General features: G+C 37.9%; 1 protein-coding gene across 4 annotated transcripts in view; it reads left to right on the plus strand.

Annotated features, from left to right (window-relative positions):
• The window catches only part of ZNF704 (zinc finger protein 704), a 225,772-nt gene that overhangs the window by 41,809 nt on the left and 159,674 nt on the right, over positions 1–24,289 (plus strand). For all 4 annotated transcript variants that reach the window (XR_009054016.1, XR_009054015.1, XR_009054017.1 and 1 more), the window contains one exon: positions 6,890–7,131. Coding sequence is in view for 1 of the 4 variants with exons in the window: in XM_057737282.1 (XP_057593265.1) it covers positions 6,890–7,131 (242 nt within the window). In the remaining 3 variants the exon portion in view is untranslated. The remainder of the gene's footprint in view (positions 1–6,889; positions 7,132–24,289) is intronic.

The raw sequence follows: 24,289 nt of genomic DNA on the forward strand, positions 1-24,289 counted from the left end.
CTTACAGTTTGCCAGATGTGACTGTGTGGTTGCCTGGTGAATGGAAGAGTCTTAAAGAGTTGCTTGGCAAGTGGACTTGGCCTCCCATGGCTCTCTCTCCAAGAGTGGTTTTTGCTGTGGCCTGAATTTCATTGTCTTTTCCAAAATTTCTATACTACTTTCCTACTATTCTGAAAGCCCCAAAAGGCAAGTGGGTTGACTTTCTAGAGACTATTCCTAGAAATCAAATTAATCTCCAGAGCCAACTCCTCAAATCTTATTGGGTTGAAATGAGTAAGTGAGGACAGTTTCCAAGAGTGAATGTTGAGACACGCATTTTGGCATCTTATTACTGTATGTTCATGGAGAGGGTATTGGGATTAAGGTAGCCTGGAATGCACTTGAATGTGGACAGAAGGAAGGATTGATCAAGTAAGTGGACTGGTGCTAGAAGGCATTCTTTTTTCTGCAGTGCTGTTAGAATCCTCCTATGGAAACCAGATGTTTTTGTATTGAGAAAAGCTGATGAGCTTCAGTCCAGTTTACAAAGGACACCATTTAGAGAAATTCAAAATTGAAATAGATACTGTTAACTTCTTGTTTAAAAAATTGCAATTTTCCCAAGTATATTTATAGATGTGCTGTTTATCTTCGTCTAGGAAAACAAAAACTGTTCTTCGAAATAAAGATTTTGAGTTTTATTTGTCAGTTAACTCGGTAATTGGTAGTATTCTCATATAATTGAACACTGAAGCTTTGTTCCCTTGCAAGCAGTTACACTGGATAAGGCGTGTGTCTGTAATGTGCTATTGAAGGGCTTCTGTGTTGGGTAGGAAGAAGGAATTCAATGGTAGTGATTGTAGTACAATATAGCTGAGAGGTGCTGGTAGTCAAGGAACGTAATACTGCAATTGGATAGATAATTTTAAGTAATTCATTTTCCCCTTTAGTATATGCATATATACTAATGACTGAAAACCAGTAGAAGAAAAAGTATTAGTTATATAAATGCCACATTCTTGAGAAACTTAATTATACAAAAATGACGTGGTTTTTTTTAGAATAGAATAACTTTATAGATTTTGAAATACCATACTATACATGAACACTGTAAAAATTACAGACAAGATAAAAGGCAAAATTGGACTATAAATCTGCTTCTAAGCAAAACCATTCTTAACATTTTGGAATGTCCTTTCAGAATTGATTTTCTCTTTATATATCTATACATCCCTCCTCCCCGAGATTATATTACATAAACTCATTTGAATTTCCCTTTCTCAATTAATGTATTAAATGTCTTTCCATTTCAATAAATAAAGAAATATGTCTTTGTTTTTAACTATACATTTTATTTATTCATATTTAACCCAAAATTTATTGATGGATGAGTAGGGTATTTGCAGTTGTTAATATTATAGGAAATTCTGTGCTAAATATTCTTCTGTGCCTTTTTAGGTATTTTTTTCCCCGTAGATGTAGAATTGCTAAATCAGAGGGGTGCACGATTAAATTCGCTGCCTTTTGCTGTGCTGGCCTCCTTCACCATGCATATCCCCACATCAGCAGTTGAGTGCCAGTTCCCTCATACGTGGACCAGCACAGAGCAGTATTCCTCTTACGTTTTGTGAATCTCTAACAAACTGTCTCTTTGTTTTAATTTTTTAAATTTGAAAACCTTAAAAAAGTAAAGGAAAAAGACCAACCCGTAATCTCACCACTTGGAAGTTGTGTGTGTGTCTGTATGTGTGTATGCGTGGATGTAATTATATAAGAAAAGAAGTAGAAGAACCTTCTTGGCCCATAAGGTATGCAGCTTTTTTTTAAGCAAACTGTTTTGTTTTTGAAAAGCAGTGAAATCATACCTAACATATTAGTCTGCAACTTACCTGTTTCTCTTAGGAGTTCATGAGCAAATGTGTTCCTCTTGCTAGATCGTGGATGTATTCTGATGCCCTTCTTTTTAGTAACTTCCTGATATGTGCAATGCATGGGTGTTCCAGAGTTTGTTCCCCAACAAAGAAAATTTTGGTTGATTGAATCAGAAATTCTAACCTCCACATTTTCCTACAAAAATGCGTGCACAGGCATAGAAAGGCACATGCATACAGCAGGGATGTGCACTGTGACATTATGTTTAATGATGAAAAATTGAAAAGTCCCTCACTGTCTGTGAGGAAGGGATGGGTTAAAAAGTATGATCTTGTGAAATGCTGTATTCAAAAATTTTAAATGTGGCACATCTACTACTAACATGAAAAGATGCCCATGACTTACTGTGAAGTGAAAAAATAAGTTGCAGAACAATACATGTCGTATACTCATATTCACGTCTAGACAGTCCAAACAATATATATACACAGATAGGTATAACGCATTTTAAGTAAGTTGAAGTTTTGCAGTAAATTGTTAAAAGCTATTCTTTCTAGGGGTTGGACCTGATTGGGCATGATTGGGAGGAGAGTGGGGAGGAACAGAAAGCTGTCCCCATTTTATTTTATACACATTTTTACTGAAATTTTAACAACAAGCACATATTTTGTAATAAATGAACATTCGATAAAATGAAAGGTACATTCAGACTCTAGAGGAAGAGTGAAAGAATGTTGAAGTGAGGCTAGGTAGTCTCTGAGGTTCCACCTGCTTAACAGATCATGAGTCCATGAAATCACAGTCAGGTAAAGAGTAGTAAAGCTTCCTTAGAGATACAGAATGTCTCATTCGCCATGTGGTGGAAGAGTGAGAAGAAAAGAGGAAGAGAGAATAAACCGTAAGGTCAGGATGCAGTCAGCCGGAAGCAGAAGTGGACGCCATTGATCTTGGTTCCAGAGGAACACACTCCAATCCCTCTTCTTCAAGAGGCTCTACACACGTTTAAGAGAAGCTATGTGGGCCTTAAACCTTCTGATTTTTAGATAAAATAGTCCCGGTTCCTCCCAACAAGATCCTTTATCATCCTGATCACCCCGTTGTGTTTGTTCCAATTTGTCAATGTCCATCTTGAAATTTGGTGACCAGAATCAGGTACTACTGCCTTCCAACCTGCAGTCTCCTCGCTGTGGGATACAATGAGATTAACCCTTCTTCGCGCAGGAGACACGTGTTTAAAAATCTAGGCTCAAATTATTCCTCTGCCTTGTATTTTCTTCTCGAAGTTCTTAATTAAGAGTTTGGCTGTTTTTCTTCATTATTTGCCACCCAAGGCATCTAGATTTTGGGGGTTTGTTTGTTTTCTCTGGCTGTCTTCTATTGGTTGAACCCTTCGCCTCCTTATGAGCTGTTGCACAGAGAGATTTCTCAGATTTCTCCAACTTTTCTATTAGCAAAAATATCAGTTTATATGAGTCACACCATTAATTGATATCAGCTTCAAGGAAGGAAGCTAACTTGGCCCAGGCCCTGGCAGATCACCAGAAGGGTTTCCTCTTGTCACCAGGGCATTGTGCAAATTGGGAGAAAAAAATAAGTAAGAGTGCCCTCTTTGGGCAGATGAAGTACAAAAATTTCTTCTCTGGTGGATGAATTAGAGATGTCCCTCTTTCACGTGTGAAGAAGCCTGGGGACCTGGCTTGAGTGGGGACTGGATTTTAGTCCATCGTACTTGTCCACAGGCTATAACAGCATAGCTACTTGTAGCAGCCTGGGTTGTCACAGCATTCGTGACTGCCTCTTTGTGGCACAGTTTCCCAATTTCTGGTCTAGGGGATTCTCAGGGAGTACACTTTCTACACCAGTTACTCCTTGTTTGGTTCTTTCTTCCTTTCCTTTCTTTCTTTTTTTTAATCAACAGTACTATTGAAGTACAATTTACATATGATAATAATCATCCCATTGTAAGAATACAGCTCAGGGATTTTTAGTAACGTATAGCATTGTACAAATCACTACAGTCTAGTTCTAGACTATTTCCATCATGGCAGAAAGTTTTCTGATGCCCATTTGCAATCAGTTCCTGTTCTCAACCCCAGCCTCAGGCAATCACTGATCTGCTTTCTGTCTTTATAAATTTGCCTTTTCTGGAAATCTCATAAAAATAGGATCATATCTTCCTTTAGCTGCTTTCTTCTGCTAATCTAATAGGGGGTGAAGATTTAATTGGGGTTTCGATCTTCCTTTTGCTGCTTTCCTCGGCTGATCTGCTGGAGGTGCAGTGGCTGGGTGTTGGCCCTGCCCCCTGCTGCTGCTCCTACAAACCCTCACTCATCCCTTTCTTTCCATCCTACCTCAGCATTCAAATGTTCTCTATTACCCCCCATCTTAGGACATTCTCCGTCCTCCAGCATCCTCTCCAGCCACCACCCTGTTTCTCTGGGCCATTTCTGAGCCCATGTCTCAAGATTTGACTTCAGGTACTTGTCCACTCTCTTCTCTCCTGTGAACCCTCCTTTAAAAAAATCTATTAAAATATAATATCTGATATGAATAAAAGAACATGTAATATACATGTGAATTTAAAGCATAGTGATATAGGGAACATCTGCCTGTCACCCACTGCTTCCACCAGCCTTACAAACAGTGGAACCCATGGCTCAAAGTACCTAAAGTCTCTTGCTCATCTCTACACTTTCTTTGTCCTCTTTGATCATTTCTAACTCATTTTAATTCCACTTTTAAAAAAGGAGTCTGGGCTAAATAGTCTTTGAAATTCATTACATTGCTAAAATTTCATGATTACTGTTGAGGGATTAATTTTATGTTAAGAATGTATTATGGAAGATTTATAGCTTACATTGTTGAATATTACCATAATTTATTTTATTATGAAGTCTTGGCTGAAAGCATGGCATACAATTATAATATCATTTCTATAGGAGATTTATTCTACTTTGCATTAATTTGCTTTAGATGCTGTGGTTTTTCCCTCAATTTTTGAAGCTAAAAGCTAAACTTCCTGTAATGTTCTCCCCCAACCCCACCTCTCTTTGGATTGAATTAATTTAACCAGTCCATTTGGCCCTAGGAGAGGTATGGATGTCAAACTATTGCTACCACTTAATACTAATGACTACTTAAATATTTAATTAATGTAATATTTGACACTTAGGGGGAAACTATTTATTGTTATCAAAACCAGACCTTCATTTTCATCTTTTATGCCTGGTGTTTGGCATAGTCCTGTTGTAGCATAGCTGGGAATGAGCTGTTATAGAAGCGGAAAAAATGCCTCCCTCTCTCTTCCACCTCCAGGCAGAAAAAGTTGCATTGAAAGTGATTAGTGTTGGATATTTAAAACATTTATAATTACATTAGTTTGTTTTCCAAACTACATTTTTATTGAAAATTTATTGCATTTTTTTCTTTCTTTAGGCTCTTTATTGGAATATAATTGCTTTACACTCTTGTACCAGTTTTTGAGGTACACCAAAGTCAGTCAGCTGTATTTATACACATATCCCCATATTCCCTCCCTCCGTGACTCCCCCCCACCCTCCCTGTCCTGGCCCTCTAAGGTGTATGAAATATTTTCTTATTCCTTTCTATAGAGTATTGATGTCATTAAAATAGTTAGCATTCATTTTTCTTGGACTCTTACTTTACATCATTAATTAGTGCATTCATTCTAAGAAATATGGTAACTTTTTAATGAGTTGCAAGTAGACCCAAGTGGCTAACCATCGTCCTGTGGAGCTGGGGCTTGGTCTGGCAGGAGCACCGTGGAAGATATTCTCTACTCCCTGACAAGTGCAGGCCAGGAAGAGCAGGGAGCTCAGTTTAGGGCTCTGTGTTCACATGAAAGAGACATTCCAGCCAAGGTGATCCTGAGTCATCTCTGGGTTCAGGGAAAATGCATATGAGAGCGGGTTCTGTGATTCCAGCAAATATATACCATACTTTGCCAGTCTCTGCTATTACTGGACACACATATTCTCATTTTATTCTGAAAATGCCTTATGTTTGTGGCTTTAACTTCTATAATTCTAAATCTATTTGATCAAATTCTTTGTGCTTTTCCTCCTACCTAAAATTAAAAAACAAAAACAAATAAGCATATCTTCTATTTAAGCGGGTGAGTGAAGATTTACTGACTCCGTACACTGATTTCACAAAAGGGAGAGACCGTCTCTGGACCTGTGAAATGTCTTATAGACTTGCATATTTTGATACATACACCACTGATTAGTGGGGCTCCGGGTTGCCAGATAGTCTGGTTCTTCTTTGTATGCTTAGGACTTTAACAAGTTCATTTCAAACCTCATGTACAGTGCCAGTCACCTTACAAAATCCAAAATGCTTTTTTTAACTCCTTTTTCAGTTATCACAATTGTAAAATCTGAAATAACCAGGTTTAATTCCTTGAGGTTTAAATTTATATTTGTCTTAAAATTTATCATCATTGCATTTAGTAAAAAATAAGAAAAATTGATATGACTTTTTAATTGTCATACTAATGAAGGGATTTCATTAAGATCTTAATTGCTATAGGTAAAGGATAAAAAACGATTCTTCATGAGATGAGGAGCGTGGTTAGGATCAGTATTTAGAGTCGAAGATATGAGGCTCGAGTTTATATGTGTAGCTCTTCCATTAAACATAATCAGCATGAACTATTTAAGAATTTATTTACTTAATTGTTTTCTCAGTTGTAGAAGAGAAAACAGTATTTTAAATTTTTAGGTTATTTTTTTAGAAGTCTCATGCTTTCAAATCTTCAAAGTTTTTGCATGTCCAAAAGGCACTTCTTGTGCTTGTGATGCTTCTTGTTTGCATTATGACAGGTGATGCTTCAATTACATTACTTTGTAATGTCAGTTATTTTATTTCTTTGTTACTTTTTTCCCATTTAAACTATAAAATCTTCAAGATGAACAGGGATAGCAGAGTCTGTAGGTCCCTCGTCACGGCCACCTGCACATAGTCGTGCAAAGCTGATATTTTGGGTGAATAAGAATTTTTGTGTTTCGTTTCACAGGTGGGGAGCATTAAACGGGAAATGACCTTCACATTTCAACCAGAGGACTTAAAACGTGACTCTAGTAAAAAAATGTCTCATCAACACTTGTTCCCCTTGGCCATGGAGGAAGATGTGAAAACAGCAGACACCAAAAAAGCCAACCGAGCCCTTGACCATGAAAAAGAAAACACTCGCTCCATCTGTCTCCTTGAACAAAAACGGAAAGTTGTTTCTTCCAATATTGATGTTCCTCCAGCAAGGTAAGGGACCGTTAGACTTTACATGTCTGCTCCGGGAAATCCGTGGAGGGCATGTACAGTCTGCGCCGTGTCTCTCTAAGTTTGTAGACTTAGGAAGCTTTTTCTGCCAAGAACATTTTTCTGTTGCTTGTGTGAAACAGAGCAAGTGGCCATGCTCTTCAGAACTGACTTTGAGGTTGTAGTAGTTGGAACTACTGTAGCTCTAGAAAGGAATGTTTTTTTAGGTTTTGGCAAATGAACAACAAAGAGCAAAAGAATAAATATAAAAAAAGAAAAGAAACACAAAATGTAGGACTGAGCATAGCCACTTAAAAACAAGGATACATATCTTTTGGTCAGGGATTGCAGGGCTATGGCTGTAGGGCAGATTCGGCCCCTAGGCTGTTTTTGTTTGGCCTACCAGATAAGAATAGTTTTACAGTTTTAAAGGGGAAAAAAAATGAAGAATATGGGATATAGATCATAGGTGGCCTTCAAAGCCTAAAATATTTATGTGTGACTGATTACAGAAAAAGTTTGGTTTTCCCTGGTTTATATCATGGTAATTCTTTTAATACAGATGTAGCTTAGAACTGGCAGAGGGTTTATCTAAAATATTAAAAGGCTTTTATCACACTTAATTCTACTTAAATGACATCCAGCAGCATTGAACCAAAGGACAATATTATGGCAGAATGACAGTGGAATAGTAGTAGATTATGCATGCTAGACCTTTACTTATTTTCTTGCCTATCATTTATCTCACCTAGAAAGTAAGTTCTGTGTTGGCCGTGATTCTGATCCATTGTGTTCATGCTGTATCCCTAGCGCTAGAACCATGTTTAATTATGTATTAAGGGCTCAATAAATGTTTGTTGAATGAAGAAAAGAAAGGAAATGCTGTAGCATGAAAGCTTGCTTATTTTTAATATGTGAAATATATTTTGTTGCCAAAAACCATCTATAATGAAACTATATAAGCAATTGTTTGAGAAGGTCTGCATTTGTTCAAGTGGCTTCTGACAGCTAACTGGGAAAATAGTATCTTTGGAAAAGGAATAAGTGTTCCTTTTCTACCTATTCACTTTTCGTAATTAGAATTTCATTTCTTTTTATATGAAATCAAAAGTATCTTCTCCAGAAAAATACATATTTTTCTACCAAATTTGTCAAACTTTGTAAAATAACTTTTAATTGAAACTTTTCCTATGTTCATTATCTCTGTTTACCTGGAATTATTTGCTTTTCTAATTTTTCATATAAAATACATGCTGAATTCTTTAGGATTAGTTCCTTTAAAGGGGGGTTCCTTATGAAATGTCTTATCATCCCCTGAACCTGGTAGGCACCTTAATTTGTATCTATTATTTGGTTGATTCATAGGTAAAATGACATGTAATTTGAAATGTGAAGAGCTATGGTTTTATTTTTTCCTAAGCTTGTAGAGCAAGAATTAGACTTCCCAGTGTCATATGGTTTAGGGCCAATTTGCAATTCTGTAGAAATTACTGTACATAAAATTTTTGTTAGACCATTTTATATGTTGAAAGAACTGGAATTCATAATTTTAAATTGTCATAGATTGTTTTAGGTATATCTTTAATTTTTACCCACTTGCAGTAGTTTCTGGAGAAAATAATGAAGAGGAGAAGAAAAATGTTTTCTGCCTTTTCTGACTATGTTGTGTGGAATAGTCTTTCTTCCTTCTCAAATTCACTGAGTGTACTTAAAAGTCAAGCCAGTGTTGTTATGGAGTCCTTAAACAATATTGGGAAATTAAGTAGGTTTTAAATCAATTATTGTGCAGCAAAAATTCCCCAATGACAACGTATAGTTAGATGTGTTAATCTATTATGGGAAAGACTAGTTAAAGCTTCATTGTTTGAGATCTCCACTAATACACTTATTTTCATTGCTGTAGTAAGAGTTTAATTATCACAAATATGCCAACAGTTGGTGAAATAAATTGCTCTTTTTTAAAATGATGATGAAGATATCAGAAATTGCAGAGTTTATCTAACTCTCAACTCTTTCTGTTCTATTTTCTTTTGCTGCTATCAAGTTATTTTGTAAATGTCAACTTTCCACTATCATCTAAATAGATCAATATTTTGTTTTAAAGAAGCTCCTTTACCTGACATGTAGAAAGTTACAGGACTTTTCTTTTTGTTTTTTCATAAGAAATAATTATATCTGTTGGCAATGTGTAAATAATGAGGTTTGAGTAAGTCTGCAGGTATAAGGTAAAAGGAAACCTTGGTATAAGTAAACCTATATATCTATATCTTATATAGTGTATCGTGTATAATACATACAGGTATAAGGTATAAGGAAACCTTGGTGTAAGTAAATCTATATATCTATATCTTAAATAGTATACCATATATAATACATATGTACTGTATATATATATTGTGTGTATGTGTGTGTATGTGTGTGTATATATATATATATTCTATATAGCTATATCTATCCACATGGTTATCGCAACTTACTCTCCTAAATCCAGTCATTATGTATTGGCCAGCTCTTAGAAAGACAGGATAACCATTTTAGGCGAATAGAGTATCACTGGTGCAAAGTTCCTCATTGGTTTAAAATCAGTTCTCTGTAATTGTTCTCACTTTATATTTTGCTTATTGCCACTGTAGCTAACAGGATTTTTGTTGAACTTCACTTTCTATGGCTTGTAAAGTGAAATATGAAATTTTTTCCCTATGGTTTGCATAATGAAAACAGTGGATATATTTTGTGTGTTTTTTCATATCCCTAGAAAAGTCTGAGAACTACCACCGCCCCCTTTAATCTCTGTATCTCACTGCAATTAAGCATCACTGATTTCATCTCCATTCAGTAGACATTTATTGAGTACCTGCTATGAACCCAGTACTCAGTAAAAAGGCGAATAAGGCAGGGTGCTAACCCTCCAGGACCTTACTATCAAAGAGACAGGCAGCTGAGTAGTTACTATCAAAGAACAGTTCCTAACTTGCTCCCTTCTCATTAGAACTGGGTGAATTTGTATGTAACGGAGAATCTCATAATATTAGGAAAGTTGTTAGGGTGACACGCTATTTGAAAGCCTAATTTCCTTTTATTAGTATCTTTTTCAAGATGGGGATGAATGGAACAGAGGAGGAACTCTGTATCTGAGATCTGCATTACAAAATCCCCTTCTCTTTACCTGTTTTCTGAGGATCCACTTAAAAGTTCCTAGTTTCAGGAAAACAAATTTAAGTAAGTTATTCATCCAGATGTGTTCGGCTGGATCATCTGAGAAGCAAATGCCAAGGATTGGACGTGCAAGCGTTTTATTAGGATAAGCACATGGGGGTGGGGGTGGAGGCAGGGAAGGCAAGGAGGTACGAGTCAGACTGAGGTGCAGGTCTGAGCCCACTGAGGGAGAGAGCCAGGGAAGGTTGGACGGAAGTGTCCTAGACTACCTCGCAAGGCCGTTGGGACTCCTGCATTATCTTAATTATGTTAATTATATTAATGCAGGAGAGTCCACCTATCCGTGGGACTCTTGCTTGCTTGATTTCAGGAAGAAACAGTGTTTTCTTTTTGGGGCAGGGGGTGGCGCGGAGGGGTGACTGTATTATAAGGTGAGGTCCTCAAAACATCCCTTGAATTATTCCAAGTTCTTCAGTGCAGAAGACCACATAGGAAGAGCACAAGAGTATGTAAGACAGCATGCGAATGAGCAGCGTTCGGCTTCGGACCTAAAGATCCATCATTGATAGAAAAAAAAAACGCTTCCCAACTTTAAAGATTATTGAGGAGGAATAATTTGGGTGGTGAGGTAACCAGTACGGGGACTGCCAGTGCTGATAGTGGGGGCAGCAGGCTCTAAACGACGGACCCCTCTCGCTGAAGGTGTCATCACTTACTCATTTAGTAGTGTCTAGGGGTAAACGATAACACCCTCCCCCCCCAGAATGGAGAATGAGGAGTTACTAATTATAAACATGTAATCTTAAGTATTTTTTGATCTTCAGGAAAAATGCCAGCTTTATTGATCTCTATGGAAAGTTGAGGGAAATAAGCCTTATTTAAGAGGATAAGCACAGGAATACAAAGAGACGGGGGTGTGAAGAGTCGAGCCAGAATGAAATTCCAGTGCTGGAGTTTGGCCCAAGAAGTGAATTGGAGGTCGAAGATCAGTAAGTAAGACAAAGGCCAGGCGGAGATTTCCTGTGGGCAGAGCTCCCTGGTCCATTAGCCAAGACAGTAATTTTAGCCTGATTGCAAAAAGATGATGAGCCTGGGTCCAGATAATCAATAAATCTTGCCCAGTTTAGTGGTAGAAATGTGGAGAAAAGAAAGAAAGATTTGAAATCCAAAGTAGGGAATTTACAGATCTTTCCAGGGATGTAGGGCATAGAACAAGTTGGAGGGAATAGTTCATTTCTTGGAATGTGTGCCAAGCTATTGGAGTTGCACAAGACTTCTATGAATTGGCCTGATTGAATACTGTTGGTAACACCAAATTCTTTCAAAGTCCAAGAAATGTTCATTTCAGCATTTGACCTGCCCCGATGGATAAACTAGGCATGTTGGTAGAGCCTTTAAATACCAGAAAATAAAACATAAAGGACTCAGGAGAGCCACTTTTGGAGGAGAAATTTTCCACTCATTTTAACTCTGCCTGGTTATAGGTAAAGATTGAAGTTTCTTTTTATTTTCCCATTTGGATAGCCAATTGTTACAATTGTTGGGCATATTATCCTTTCCCCGTTGCATTAACTTGACATCTTTTTCAAAATCAACTGACCACATGTGTGTGTGTCTAGTTCTGGACTCTCCTCTGTTCTGTATTTATGTGTCTATTCTTATGACAGTATTACACTCTCTTGATTGCTGTAGTGATGGTAAGTTTTGATATTAGGTAGTATGAGTATGCGCTAACCTTGTTCCCCTTTTTCAAACATATTTTTAAGTATTCCAGGTTGGCTGGATTTCCATATAGATTTTAGAATATCTTGCCATTTTCTTCCCTTCAACAGAGCCTATTGGGGGGCTTCCTAGGTGGCGCAGTGGTTAAAAATCCGCCTGCCAATGTAGGGGACACAGGTTCGATCCCTGCTCCAGGAAGATCCCACATGCTGTGGAGTAGCTAAGCCCATGCACCACAATTGTTGAGCCTGCGCTTTAGAGCCCGTGAGCCACAACTATTGAGCCCGTGTGCTGCAACTACTGAAGCCCACGCGCCTAGAGCCCATGCTCCTCAACAAGAGAAGCCACAGCAATGAGGAGCCCATGCACCCCCCCACTCACCGCAACCAAAGAAAGCCCACGCACAGCAAAAAAGACCCAACACAGCCAATAAAATAAATAAATAAATAAATTTATTAAAAAAAAAAAAAAGATCCTATTGGGATTTTGACTGTTATTACATTGAATCTATAAGTCAGTTTAGGGTGAATTGACATTATAAGAACATTGAATCTTCCAATTTACAGACATACTATGTCTTTACCTTTATTTAATTCTTTTACTCTTCTCAGTAGTGTTTTGTAGTTTTCAGTGCTTAGGTCTTGCACTTATTAACTTAATTCATAAGTACTTTATGTTTCTAGATACTGTTCTGAATAATATCATTTAATTTTTTTGGGCATCCTCTTTTTTCTTCCAATTAAAACTGGATATATAATGGCATACAACACTGTATAAGTTTAAGATGTGCAGCATAATGATTTGACTTACATACATTGTGAAATGATTAGAAGTCTAGTGATTATCACAGTAAGTTTAAAGAATATCCATCACCTCATGTAGATACAGCGTTAAATAAATATAAACATGTTTTTCCTTGGGATGAGAACTCTCAGGATTTGCTCTCTCAACAACTTCCATATATAACATGTGTTACTTCCATTTATCATGTTGTACATCACGTCCCTCGTCCTTATTGACCTTATACCCGGAAGTTTGTACCTTTTGACTCTGCCTTTATCTAATTCACCCTCCTCCCACCCCTGCCTCCTGGTAACCACAAATCTGATCTCTGTTTGTTTTTGAAGTATAATTGACCTGCAACACAATGTTAGGTCTTGTTTCATGACAGAGTGATTGAATATCTATACATTTCAAAATGATCACCGTGGTAAGTCTGGTGGGTGTCTGTCACCATACTAAGACATTACATAGTTTTTGACTCTATTCCCTACACTGCATATTTAATATCTGTGACTCATTTATTTTGTAACTGGAAGTTTGTACCTCTTATTCTCCTTCACCTATTTCTTTCCTCTTCCCCCCCACCCCTGCTCTGGCAACAAGCTGTTTTTCCTCTGTATCTATAGCTATTTCTGTTTTGCTATGTTTTTTCGTTTTGTTTTTTAGATTTCATATATAGGTGAAATTATACAGTATTTCTTGTTCTCTGTGACTTATTTCACTTAGCATCATACCCTCGGGCCCATCCATGTAGTCACAAATGGCAAGATTCCATTTTTTTTAATGGCTGAGTAATATTCCAGTGTGTGTGTGTGTGACATCTTTTTTATCCATTTATCTTTACCCATCTATGATGGGCATATAGGTTGCTTCCATATCTTGGCTAGTGTAAATAATGCTGCAGTGCACACGGGGTGCATATATCTTCTCAAATTAGTGTTTGTGTTCTCATTGGAAAAATACCCAGGAGTGTAATAACTGGATCTTATGGCAGTTCTATTTTTAATTTTTTGAAGAAATTCCATGCTGGCTGCAACAATTTACATTCCCACCAACACTGCAGGAGGGTTTCCTTTTCTCCACACCCTCGCCAACACTTGTTATTTGTTGTCTTTTTGATAATAGCCATTCTGACAGATGTGAAGTGATGTCTCATTGTGGTTTTGCTTTGCATTTCCCTGATGATCACTGGGAAGTTGAGCATCTTTTCATGTGCCTGTTGGCCATCTGTGTGTCTGCTTTGGAAAAATGTGTATTCAGTTCCTCTGCCCATATTTTAATAGGGTTGTTTGGTATTTTTTTGATGTTGAGTTCAGTGAGTTATTTGTTTATTTTGGATATTAACCCCTTGTTGAATATATCATTTGCAAATATTTTATTGGCATATAATTGTTCATAGTAATCTTTTATGATCTTTTATATTTCTGTGGTGTCAGTTGTAACTACTCCTTTTTTATTTCTGATTTTATTGACTTGGGCCCTCTCTTTTTCTTGATGAGTCTAAATAAAGGTTTGTTTTGTTTTGTTTTTGTTTTAATTTATTGGCTGCATTGGGTCTCTGTTGCTGCACTCAGGCTTTCTGTAGTTGCAGAGAATGGGGGCTACTCTTCATTGCAGTGCGTGGGCTTCTTATTGTGCTGGCTTCTCTTGTTGCAGAACACAGGCTCTAGGCTCTCGGGCTTCAGTAGTTGCGGCACATGGGCTCAGTAGTTGTGGTGCACAGGCTTAGTTGCTCCACAGCATGTGGGATCTTCCCGGACCAAGGCTCGAACCTGTGTCCCCTGCATTGGCAGGTGGATTCTTAACCACTGTACCACTAGGGAACCCGAGTAAAGGTTTATTAATTGGGTTTATCTGTTCAAAGGACCAGCTCTTCATTTTATTGATTTTGTTTTTTCTCTATTTCATTTATTTCTGTTCTGATCTTTATGATTTCTTTCCTTCTACTAACTTTGGGTTTGTTTTTCTTTTTCTAATTCCTTTAAGTGTCAGTTAGGTTATTTGAGATTTTTCTTATTTCCTGAGGTAGGCTTGCATCACTATAAACTTCCCTCTGAGAACTGTTTTCGCTACTTCCCATAGATTTTGGATCATTACATTTTCATCTTCATTTGCTTCCAGGTATTTTAAAATTTTCTTTGATTTCTTTAGTGATCCATTGATTGTTTAGCCTTCATGTGTTTGTGTTTTTGCAGTTTTTTCTTACAGTTGATTTCTAGTCTCCTATCATTGTGGTCAGAAAAGATTCTTGGTAGGATTTTTATTTTCTTACGTTTACTGGGTGGAGCTGGGGCCTAGGGGGTCTTGGGGCTGGTGCCTGTCCACTGGTGGGTGAGGCTGGTCCCAGGGCTAGTGTCAGCCCGTTCGTGGCTGGAGTCAGGTTGTGGGGTCTCTGGCCACAGGACCTTGTGGGTCCAGGAGTGGGGATCAGCCTGCTGGTGGGCAGGGCCAGGTCCTGATGCTGGCTGTGGGGCTCTAGGGGAGTCTAGGCCTCGTTTCAGGTCTTGAGCCCTCTGGTGGACAGTGCTGGGTCCCGGGGCAGCTGTGGGATCAGGGGGCCTTAAAGAACCAGCCTGCTTGTGGGTGGGGCTGTGTCCCTCCCTGCCCAGCTAGCTGCTTGGCCTGAGGTGTCCCAGTACTGGTGCCTACAGGCTGGTGGGTGGGGCAAGGTCCTGGCACTAACAGGCTGGAGGGAGGATTCCAAAATGGCACTTGCCAGCAGTCCTTAAGGTGGATCCTTAAAGTTGAGTGAGCTCCCCAAGTGGCTGCTACCAGTGTCTGGTCCCCAGGATGAGCTCCAGACGCCTTCTGTCTCAGGGAGGCTCTCCAAGGTCAGCAGGTGGGTCTGACTCAGGTTCCTTTCAAATTATTGCTTCTGCCCTGGGGGCATATTGTGTGCGCTCTTTAAGTGTGAAGTCTCTATCTCTACAGCCTTCTGGCTCTCCTGAAAGTAACCCCTGCTGGCCTTCAAAGCCAGATGTTCTGGGAGCTCATCTTTCTGGTGCAGGAACCCCAGGCTGGGGATCCCAGTGTGAGGCTCGGACCCCTTGCTCCTTGGGGAGAACCGCTCAGTTGTAATTATCCTCTCATCTGTGGATGCCAGCCAGGGGTGTGGTGTCTCGGCTGTATCACATCTCTGTCCCTCCTCCTCCTACCCATCTCATTGTGGTTCCTTCTTTATATCTTTAGTTGCAGAAGAGCCTTTCTGCTGGCCTTCTGGTTATTCTCATCAATAGTTGCTCTGTAAATAGCAGTAATTTTGCTATGCCCATGGGAGGAGGTGAGCTCAGGGTCTTCCTACTCAACCATCTTGGCCACTCCCCCACATAATAATATTATTTTAAAGTTCAGCTTCAAGTTATTCATTGCTGATACAGGCAAATACAGTTTATATTTTGACCAAGTATATGGAAACCTTACTAAACTCAGGCATTAGGTTTTTTAGGCTTTTTTGGTAGATTTTCTTAGGAGGTTCTGCATAAATGATCATGTTGGCCTGCAAATAAAGACAACTCATTACTTTCCTCTCCCATATGTGTACCTTTCATTTACCTTTTTCTTTTTGCACTGGCTGGCACCTCCAATGTAATTCTGAATGTAAGTAACAAAAAGGGATATCCTTATCTTGTTCTTCAAGGGGAAAGTGTTCAGTCTTTTCACTGTTAAGAATAATAACAGCTACAAGATTTTTTTTTTATGAGAATATTGGAAGTACTCTTCCATTTCTGATTTGCTGAGAGTTTTTATCATCAATAAGTGTTGACTATTGTAAAAAAAAAATTGCACCTGCATGAGCATACTTTAACAATTATTTTACTGTGTTGAGTTACATTGCTTAGTCTTTGACCATTGAGTCAACTTTGGATTCCTGAGCTAAAACCCCCTTATATATCGAAGGATCAATTTTTTGCTAAAATTCTATTAAGGATTCATCCATTTCCATCCACTGACCTATCATTGTATTTACTTGGATATCATTGTGTGATTTTGATATCAGTTTAATGATGGCCTCATAAAATGGATTAGGAAGTGTTCCTTCCTCCTTGTTTTCTGAATTTGTTTTAGGACTGGTATTACTTTTTCTCTAAAGGGGAGGTCTACTGATGAAGCCATCTGGACCTGGAGTTTTCTTTATGGGAGTGTTTTTCATGACAGATTCGGTGTTTAAGATTGCTCTAGAGTTGACCCTCGAACAACACAGGTTTGAACTGTGTGGGTCCACTAACACACAGATCTTTTTCGATAGTAAATACTACCCTACCATACTACACGGTCCACAGTTGGTTGAATCAGCAGATGTGGAGGAACTGTGGATACAGAAGTCCCACTATAAATTACACAGATTAACCCCCACGTTGTTCAAGGATCAACTGTAGTGCTATTCGGGTTTCATGGTTTTTGTTTTTTTTTTTAATCGGTTTTGGTAATTTGTGTCTTTCAAGGAATTTATCTATTACATATAAATTATCAAGTTTGTTAGCATATAGTTATTCATAATATTGCCTTTTAAAAAATACAGAGAATCTACAGTAATGTTTTCTCTTCCATTTCTGCTATTGGTTAGTGTGTCATCATCTTTTTTTTTAACCAGTCTAACTAGCAGTTTATCAATTTTATGGCTCTTCTCAAAGAGCTAGCTTCCTCATATATTGATTTTCTCTGTTTGTCCATTTTCTATTTCATTGATTTCTTCTTTTATTATTTCCTACCTTCTGCTTATTTTGTGTTTAAATTCCTCCTTTTTTTTCTAGTTTCTTAAGGTAGAATTTTAGACTGTTAATTGTAGAAGTCTTTTCTATTGTTAGCATCTAAAGCTATAACTCCTTCTAAGCACTTTATATGCACCTCCCAAATTTTGTTAGGTTGTTTCTTTTTAAAATTAGATTATTATAATTAGATTTTATTTTTAAAAGTAAGAGATATAATAATACATTTTCATCTTATTATTTATAATTAAAATAATCCAGAAAACAGAAATGCAGAGTATATTCTTGACATAGGATACTTGACTCATTACATTCATTATAATTACTGATATGTTTAGAATTTTTTGCCATCTTAATTTTTTTTCTTTTTTAAACCATGCTTTACTATGTTTTCTCTTTCCTGCCTTTTGTTTCGTTGATCTAGCTTGATTAGAAACATATATTTTGTTTCTTTTTTTCCTTTGTATTTAGGATTTGTTCCTTAATATCTTATTTTTAAAAAACTTTATTTTCTTTTTCAGAGCAGTTCTATGTTCACAACAAAATTGAGAGGCAGTTACAGAGATTTCCCATATACCCTCTGTCCCTACACATACATAGCACCTCTCCCGTTACCAACTTGTCATCATTTTTGTCCTAAATTTTACTTCTCTGAAGGTTAGTGTTGTACATAAATGGGTTTGGACAAATGTATAAGGACATGTGTGCCTCATTAAAGTACCATACAGAGTATTATTTCACAGCCCTAGAAGATACTCTGTGCTCTGCTTACTGGTCCCTCCCCCTCCCTTGAACTCTGGGAAACCACTAATCTTTTCACTGTCTCCACAGTTTTGCTTTTTCCAGAATGTCTATAGTTGGAATTATATAATATGCAGCATTTTCAGATTAGCTTCTTTCACTGAGTAATGTGCATTTCTTTAATTTGTTCGATTTATTAATTAAGTGGATTTTACGTGCCAGATACTGGAATGCAAGGGAGAATAAATTAGACATATTTCCTGCCCCGGTAGAACTGAGAAGAGAGAGAGATTCTAAACAACACAAATGTAAATACATAATTATAAATTATAATAATTTTAACAGATGGAATGTACAGGACATTATGAGGTTCTTAAGTAGGAAGACTTATTTTAGATTGAGGCATAAGGAAAGGCCTCTTTAAGGAAAGTACATTTCAGCTGACACCTAAAGAATGAGGAAGAGTTAGACAGATTGACTAGCGAGGAAGGTATTCCAGGTAGGGGAGAGTATGCTTGAAGGTAAGAAAGGTAAGAAAGAATGCCGAGGTGGCTGAAGCACAGAGAATGGGGGAGAGCGGCAAGAGATGAGGCTGGAGAGGCAGGCAGGAGCCAAATCATGTTGAGCTATCTTGGCTGCGTTAAAGATTTTTAAAGTGTGTATTTAGGTCAATGAGAAGAATTTTACAGAGAAGAATGATTAATGTTCCTTTTGTTTAGGAGTGATCACATTAACTGTTCTGTGTATATTGGGTTGGAGAAGGACAAGATGGAGGCAGGGAGACCAGTCAGGAAGCTACTTGTTCCGTGCAGAACAGATGTCATGAGAGTCTGGGCTACGTAAGAGTGGTGACAGCTGAGATGAAGAGAGGTGGACAGACTTGGGATGTATTTTTTAACATGAAGCTTTTTTGTTGTAAGCAACAGAAAATGACTGGCTGATTTAAGGAAGGATGGAATTTTCTGAAAGACAGAGTTTCTAGGAAGGCTGGAAAACCAAGGTAGAAAGCGAGCAAGAGGGTGGGCAGCTAGAAACGCAGTTACGTTCGTTCGTTCTACCAGGGTCTGCAACTGGGTTTTTTGGCTTCTAAAGCAAGAGAGGTGAGTGTTTGGAAATTCTCCGGGCACTGGAAGTGAGTTCAGCCACTGGAGCACAAATTGAACACATGACAGACCTAGGACTGGTAGTTTCTGACCCTGAGTGAATTTTTGTTTCTTATTACCACCATTAGTGTTTCTCAGAAACCATTCATTTACTGTCAGTCACAGCTGTGATGCTTTAAAATATATTGATAATTCTAACTTCACTTGCTGTCCAGCCTCTAAAAAAAGAAAAACCTCAACTGTTAGGCAAACATTGTTAGATAACCTGGATCATTAGAGCATGGCATTTGTTATTCTCTTTCTGCCAGACATTGTTTTTTGGAAGTACTGATGCTTAAATTGGTTGGATTTCACCCAAATAGCAATTACAATTTGATTATGCAAAGTGGTAACTGTCTTCTAATTATAACTCTAGAGCTAAAGAAATCTATTAGCAAACCAGTTGTAACAAGGGAAAAAGAAAAGTTTGGCCAAAAATATTCCTAGACCTAACAGCAGCTTATTAGAATACTCCAGATTGTTAGTTTGCTGTTGGAAAAAATTGAACCATACGGCACTGTTTGTTTTCCAGGGTTTTAAATTATAGTGATGTCATATATATCACTTTCTGGGTAAAATGAAGTCATCTTCTCCTTATAGAATGCCTCTCTGGGAATTGTATCATTTAAAAAGAACTTCAGAAATGTATTAACCTTTGAATTCAAAGTTAGGAGATGACCTGAGCTACAAGTAATATCTTATGTGTTTAATGGAAAATTGTGAACTAATTTGGGCTACCATTTTCAGTGATGCTCTCTACATTTTCTCCTTTGTCTTTTATGTAATATATATAGCTTATAGAAAAGTTTTTTTTTTATAGGCAGTATTTATTTTTTATTGGCTGCATTGGGTCTTTGTTGCTGCGTGAGGGCTTTCTATAGATGCAGAGAGCGGGGGCTATTCGTTGTCATGCACAGACTTCTCATTGCCATGGCTTCTCTTGTGGAGCACAGGCTCTGGGTGCGCGAGCTTCAGTAGTTGTGGCACGCAGGCTCAGTAGTTGTGGCACATGGGCTTAGTTGCTCTGAGGCATGTGGGATCTTCCCGGACCAGGGATCTAACCTGTGTCCCCTGCATTGGCAGGCAGATTCTTAACCACTGTGCTACCAGGGAAGCCCTAGAAAAGTCTTTTATGTCAAACTTGAAATTAAGTGAGAGATAAGGTAAGACTGGCATCATTATTCCTGAATCTCCAGAAGCATAGTAGTTTCTGGAGCAAAAGTTTAATGTTTAAATGTATTAAATACTTTTCAGGTCACAAACTCTGTAACCCATATGAAACTACTGAAAAGGGAGAAAAGGTTAAAAGGTCTCTAAGCTTATCTCACTGAATGTTTTCTTTTTAAAAAACATATTGGGAGGGAAATATAAATGTACCCACGCATGTTGGAGAAAGACTAATGCTATGTAATTGTGAAGAACTGAAGCAATCTCCACAAAGTAGCTATGAAGACCATCTTTTCTAGGAAACCTTTATCCACTTCCATACCCTCCCACCCTTTTAGTGATTCAGGTTAGCAAGTAACTGTTGTTCCTGTTTCCTTGCTGCGGTCTGTTACACAGTAGCCAAAATGATCTTCCCAAAGCACAAGTATAAGCATGTGGATAGCTGGACGGAAACAGGAAATTGCTGGGAACCCACATAATTGACAGCATGACTTGATGAAGCCCATTGTGTCATCAGAAAGCAATCAAGTCACATCTTGCTGGGGATTTAGATTCTAGCGTCAACAAATAAATCAAGATTAAGTAGAAACAAAATTATTATTTGCAATGTCTTTGATCACCTCTTAGACCAGAACCCCCCCATGAAAGACTTAAGATCCGAAACCAATTGAAAAAAAAAAGACAATTATTCTCCCCCTTCCTACTCAAAATTTCATTGAACAGCATGATGGGATTTCTGAATGTTGTTTTTTTAAAGTTCTCTCTTCCTGCCAAATGCTTATAGTTGAGTTTCTGTAATTTAAGTGCACGTATGCTACAACTCTACTCATAATATTCTACAAAACTATAAAGAAGTTGGGAGGTGTGGGAGGGAGGTCCACGAGGGAGGGGATACATGTACACATACAGCTGATTCACTTCATTGCACAGCAGAAACTAACCCAACACTGTGAAGCAGTTATATTCCAATCAAAAAAATAAATAAATGCTTTTAAGAAAATTTTGAAGGACGTTAGTTAGGTAAGGCAGAGAACCAGCAGTTCTCTTTCCTCTATCTCTTTTCCGATAGCATTGATTGACGTTATCTTATCTTTCTCAGTGATAACTTAGGAAAGCTTGTGTTTCGTGACGTAAACTTGGCTCACATAGTATATGTGTGTGTGTTTGAGAGAAAACTTGACACACTTCTTATTTGTATTGACTTTAAATGACGTTTAAAATTCACTTATTTCCAATCATTTTGTTTCATATCCATTTATTGTAAGCACGCATTAGTACCAAATTAGAATGTACCACCTGTTTATAATTGCATTGTGAATTTTGAATTGTGGTTATCAATATGAATTCTTTAAATAATTAATAACTTAAGTCACTTTGCTATTAATGAAGGATATGCTCTCTGCATCAATTGGGTAGTATTGAATAAAATACTGAAAGTGTAACCCAGAGAATATTATGCTTATCAAATAAGTCAGACAGAGAAAGACAAATACTGTATTGTATCATTTACATGTAGGATCTAAAAAATAATACAAATGAATCTATATGCAAACCAGAAACAGCCTCACAGACATAGAAAACAAATGTGTGATTACCAAAGGGGAGAGAAGAGGGGGGAGGAGGAACAAATTGGAAGTATAGGATTAACAGATACAAACTACTATACATAAAATGGATATGCAACAAGGATTTACTGTACAGCACAGGGAATTATACCCAATATCTTATAATAACTTATCATGGAATATACTCTTAAAACAAACAAACAAACAAAGAAACAAACAAAAAAGTAGAATCAGGACTTCCCTAGTGGCATGGTGGTTGAGAATCTGTCTGCCATTGCAGGGAATACAGGTTCAATCCCTGGTCTGTGAAGATCCCACATGCCGCAGAGCAGCTAAGCCTGTGCACCACAGCTACTGAGCCTGTGCTTTAGAGCCCATGAGCCACAACTACTGAGCCCACGTGCTGCAACCACTGAAGCCCACGCGCGTGGAGCTCATACTTCACAACAAGAGAAGCCACTGAATGAGAAGCCCATGCACCACGATGAAGAGTACCACTCACCACAACTAGAGAAAGCCCATACACAACAACAGATACCCAACACAGCCAAACAAACAAACAAACAAACAAAAAAACAGAGTCACTATGCTGAACATAGAAAACTAACCCTGTGTTGTAAATCAACTATACTTCAGTTTTTAAGAAGTGTGACATTTAGGCATTTGCAGGCATCACTTCAGAGAGTCTCTGGATAATTAATAAATGCTCTTCCATCTAAATCATTTCTGGCAGCAAAATGGAGAAAATTTAACACCCGAAGCTTCAGGTGGACCAGTAGCTCTGTTGTGCTAAGTGGACTGCTGACTTTGTTGTACAGGTTGGGTACATGGAAATATTCCAGAATGCTTAGGAGTGCCATTATTCTGCTTTCCTGACGCCACTGGTTGCCTCTGAAGAATTGTTTTTTGTTTAGATTTTACTCAACATCTCTTTTTCTACCTGCTTCTGTTCAAAATTTAAACAGTCAGGTAGTAGAAAGAATTGGATTCCCACTGCCTCCCACTTCCCACTTCCTCCTGCCAATATAAATTCCGAAAAAAAAAGAAAAAAAAATAATAAATTCCGTATTCTGTTTTTATTACAGTAAGGCAAATAATAATTAAACAAGATGTTGGTCATTTACTTATTTAAAAAAGAATCATGTCTGAGCAGCATTGTACAACAAAGTTATTATGAGCTACATATGTAATTTAAAATTTTCCAGGACTTCCCTGGTGGCGCAGTGGTTAAGAATCTGCCTGCCAATGCAGGGGATGTGGGTTTGATCGCTGGTCCGGGAAGATCCCATATGCCTCAGAGCAGCTAAGCCTGTGGGCCACAACTACTGAGCTTGTGCTCTAGAGCCTGCGAGCCACAACTGTTGAGCCCACGTGCCACAGCTACTGAAGCCCACATGCCTAGAGCCTGTGCTCCACAACAAGAGAAGCCACCACAATGAGAAGCCCGTGCACCGTAATGAAGAGTAGCTCCTACTTGGTGCAATTAGAGAAAGCCCATGCAGCAATGAAGACCCAACGCAGCCAATAAATAAATAAGTAAATAAATTTATTAAAAAATACATAAAATAAAATTTTCCAACAGCTATGTTAAAAACAGGATAAACAGGTGAAAATAATTTTAAAATATATTATTTAACTCAACATATCCTAAATATAATTATTTCAGTTAATCAATATAAGGTGTTACTAATGAGATCTTTTACATTCTTTTGTGCATACTAAGTCTTCAGAATTCAGTGTGTATTTTGCTCTTACAGCACCTCTCAATTTGAACTGGGCACATTTCAAGGGATCGAAAGCCCAGTGGTTAGTGATGACTATTGAATGGTGCAGGTTCAGAGTAAAGCATGTTTATTATACATTTCAGTCCAGCTTATCATTTATCCCTAAGACAGTGGTTTCTCTTTTTTTCTGCTCTGACACACATGAAAAAAATGCCTCACTCACACTGATGGGGTGGAACAGGTAGCTTTCTGTGGCAGTTTCTTTTTCTTTTCTTTTCTTTTCTTTCTTTTTTTGACTTTTAAAAAATTTTGATTGGCGTATAGGTGATTTACAATGTTTGGTTAGTTTCGGGTGTACAGCAAAGTGAATCAGTCATACATATGCATATATCCACTCTTTTTCAGATTCTTTACCCGTAAAGCCCATTACAGAGTATTGAGTAGAGTTCCCTGTG

This window comes from Hippopotamus amphibius, chromosome 5 (assembly GCF_030028045.1).
Source record: "Hippopotamus amphibius kiboko isolate mHipAmp2 chromosome 5, mHipAmp2.hap2, whole genome shotgun sequence".
NCBI classification, from domain to species: Eukaryota; Metazoa; Chordata; class Mammalia; order Artiodactyla; family Hippopotamidae; genus Hippopotamus; species Hippopotamus amphibius.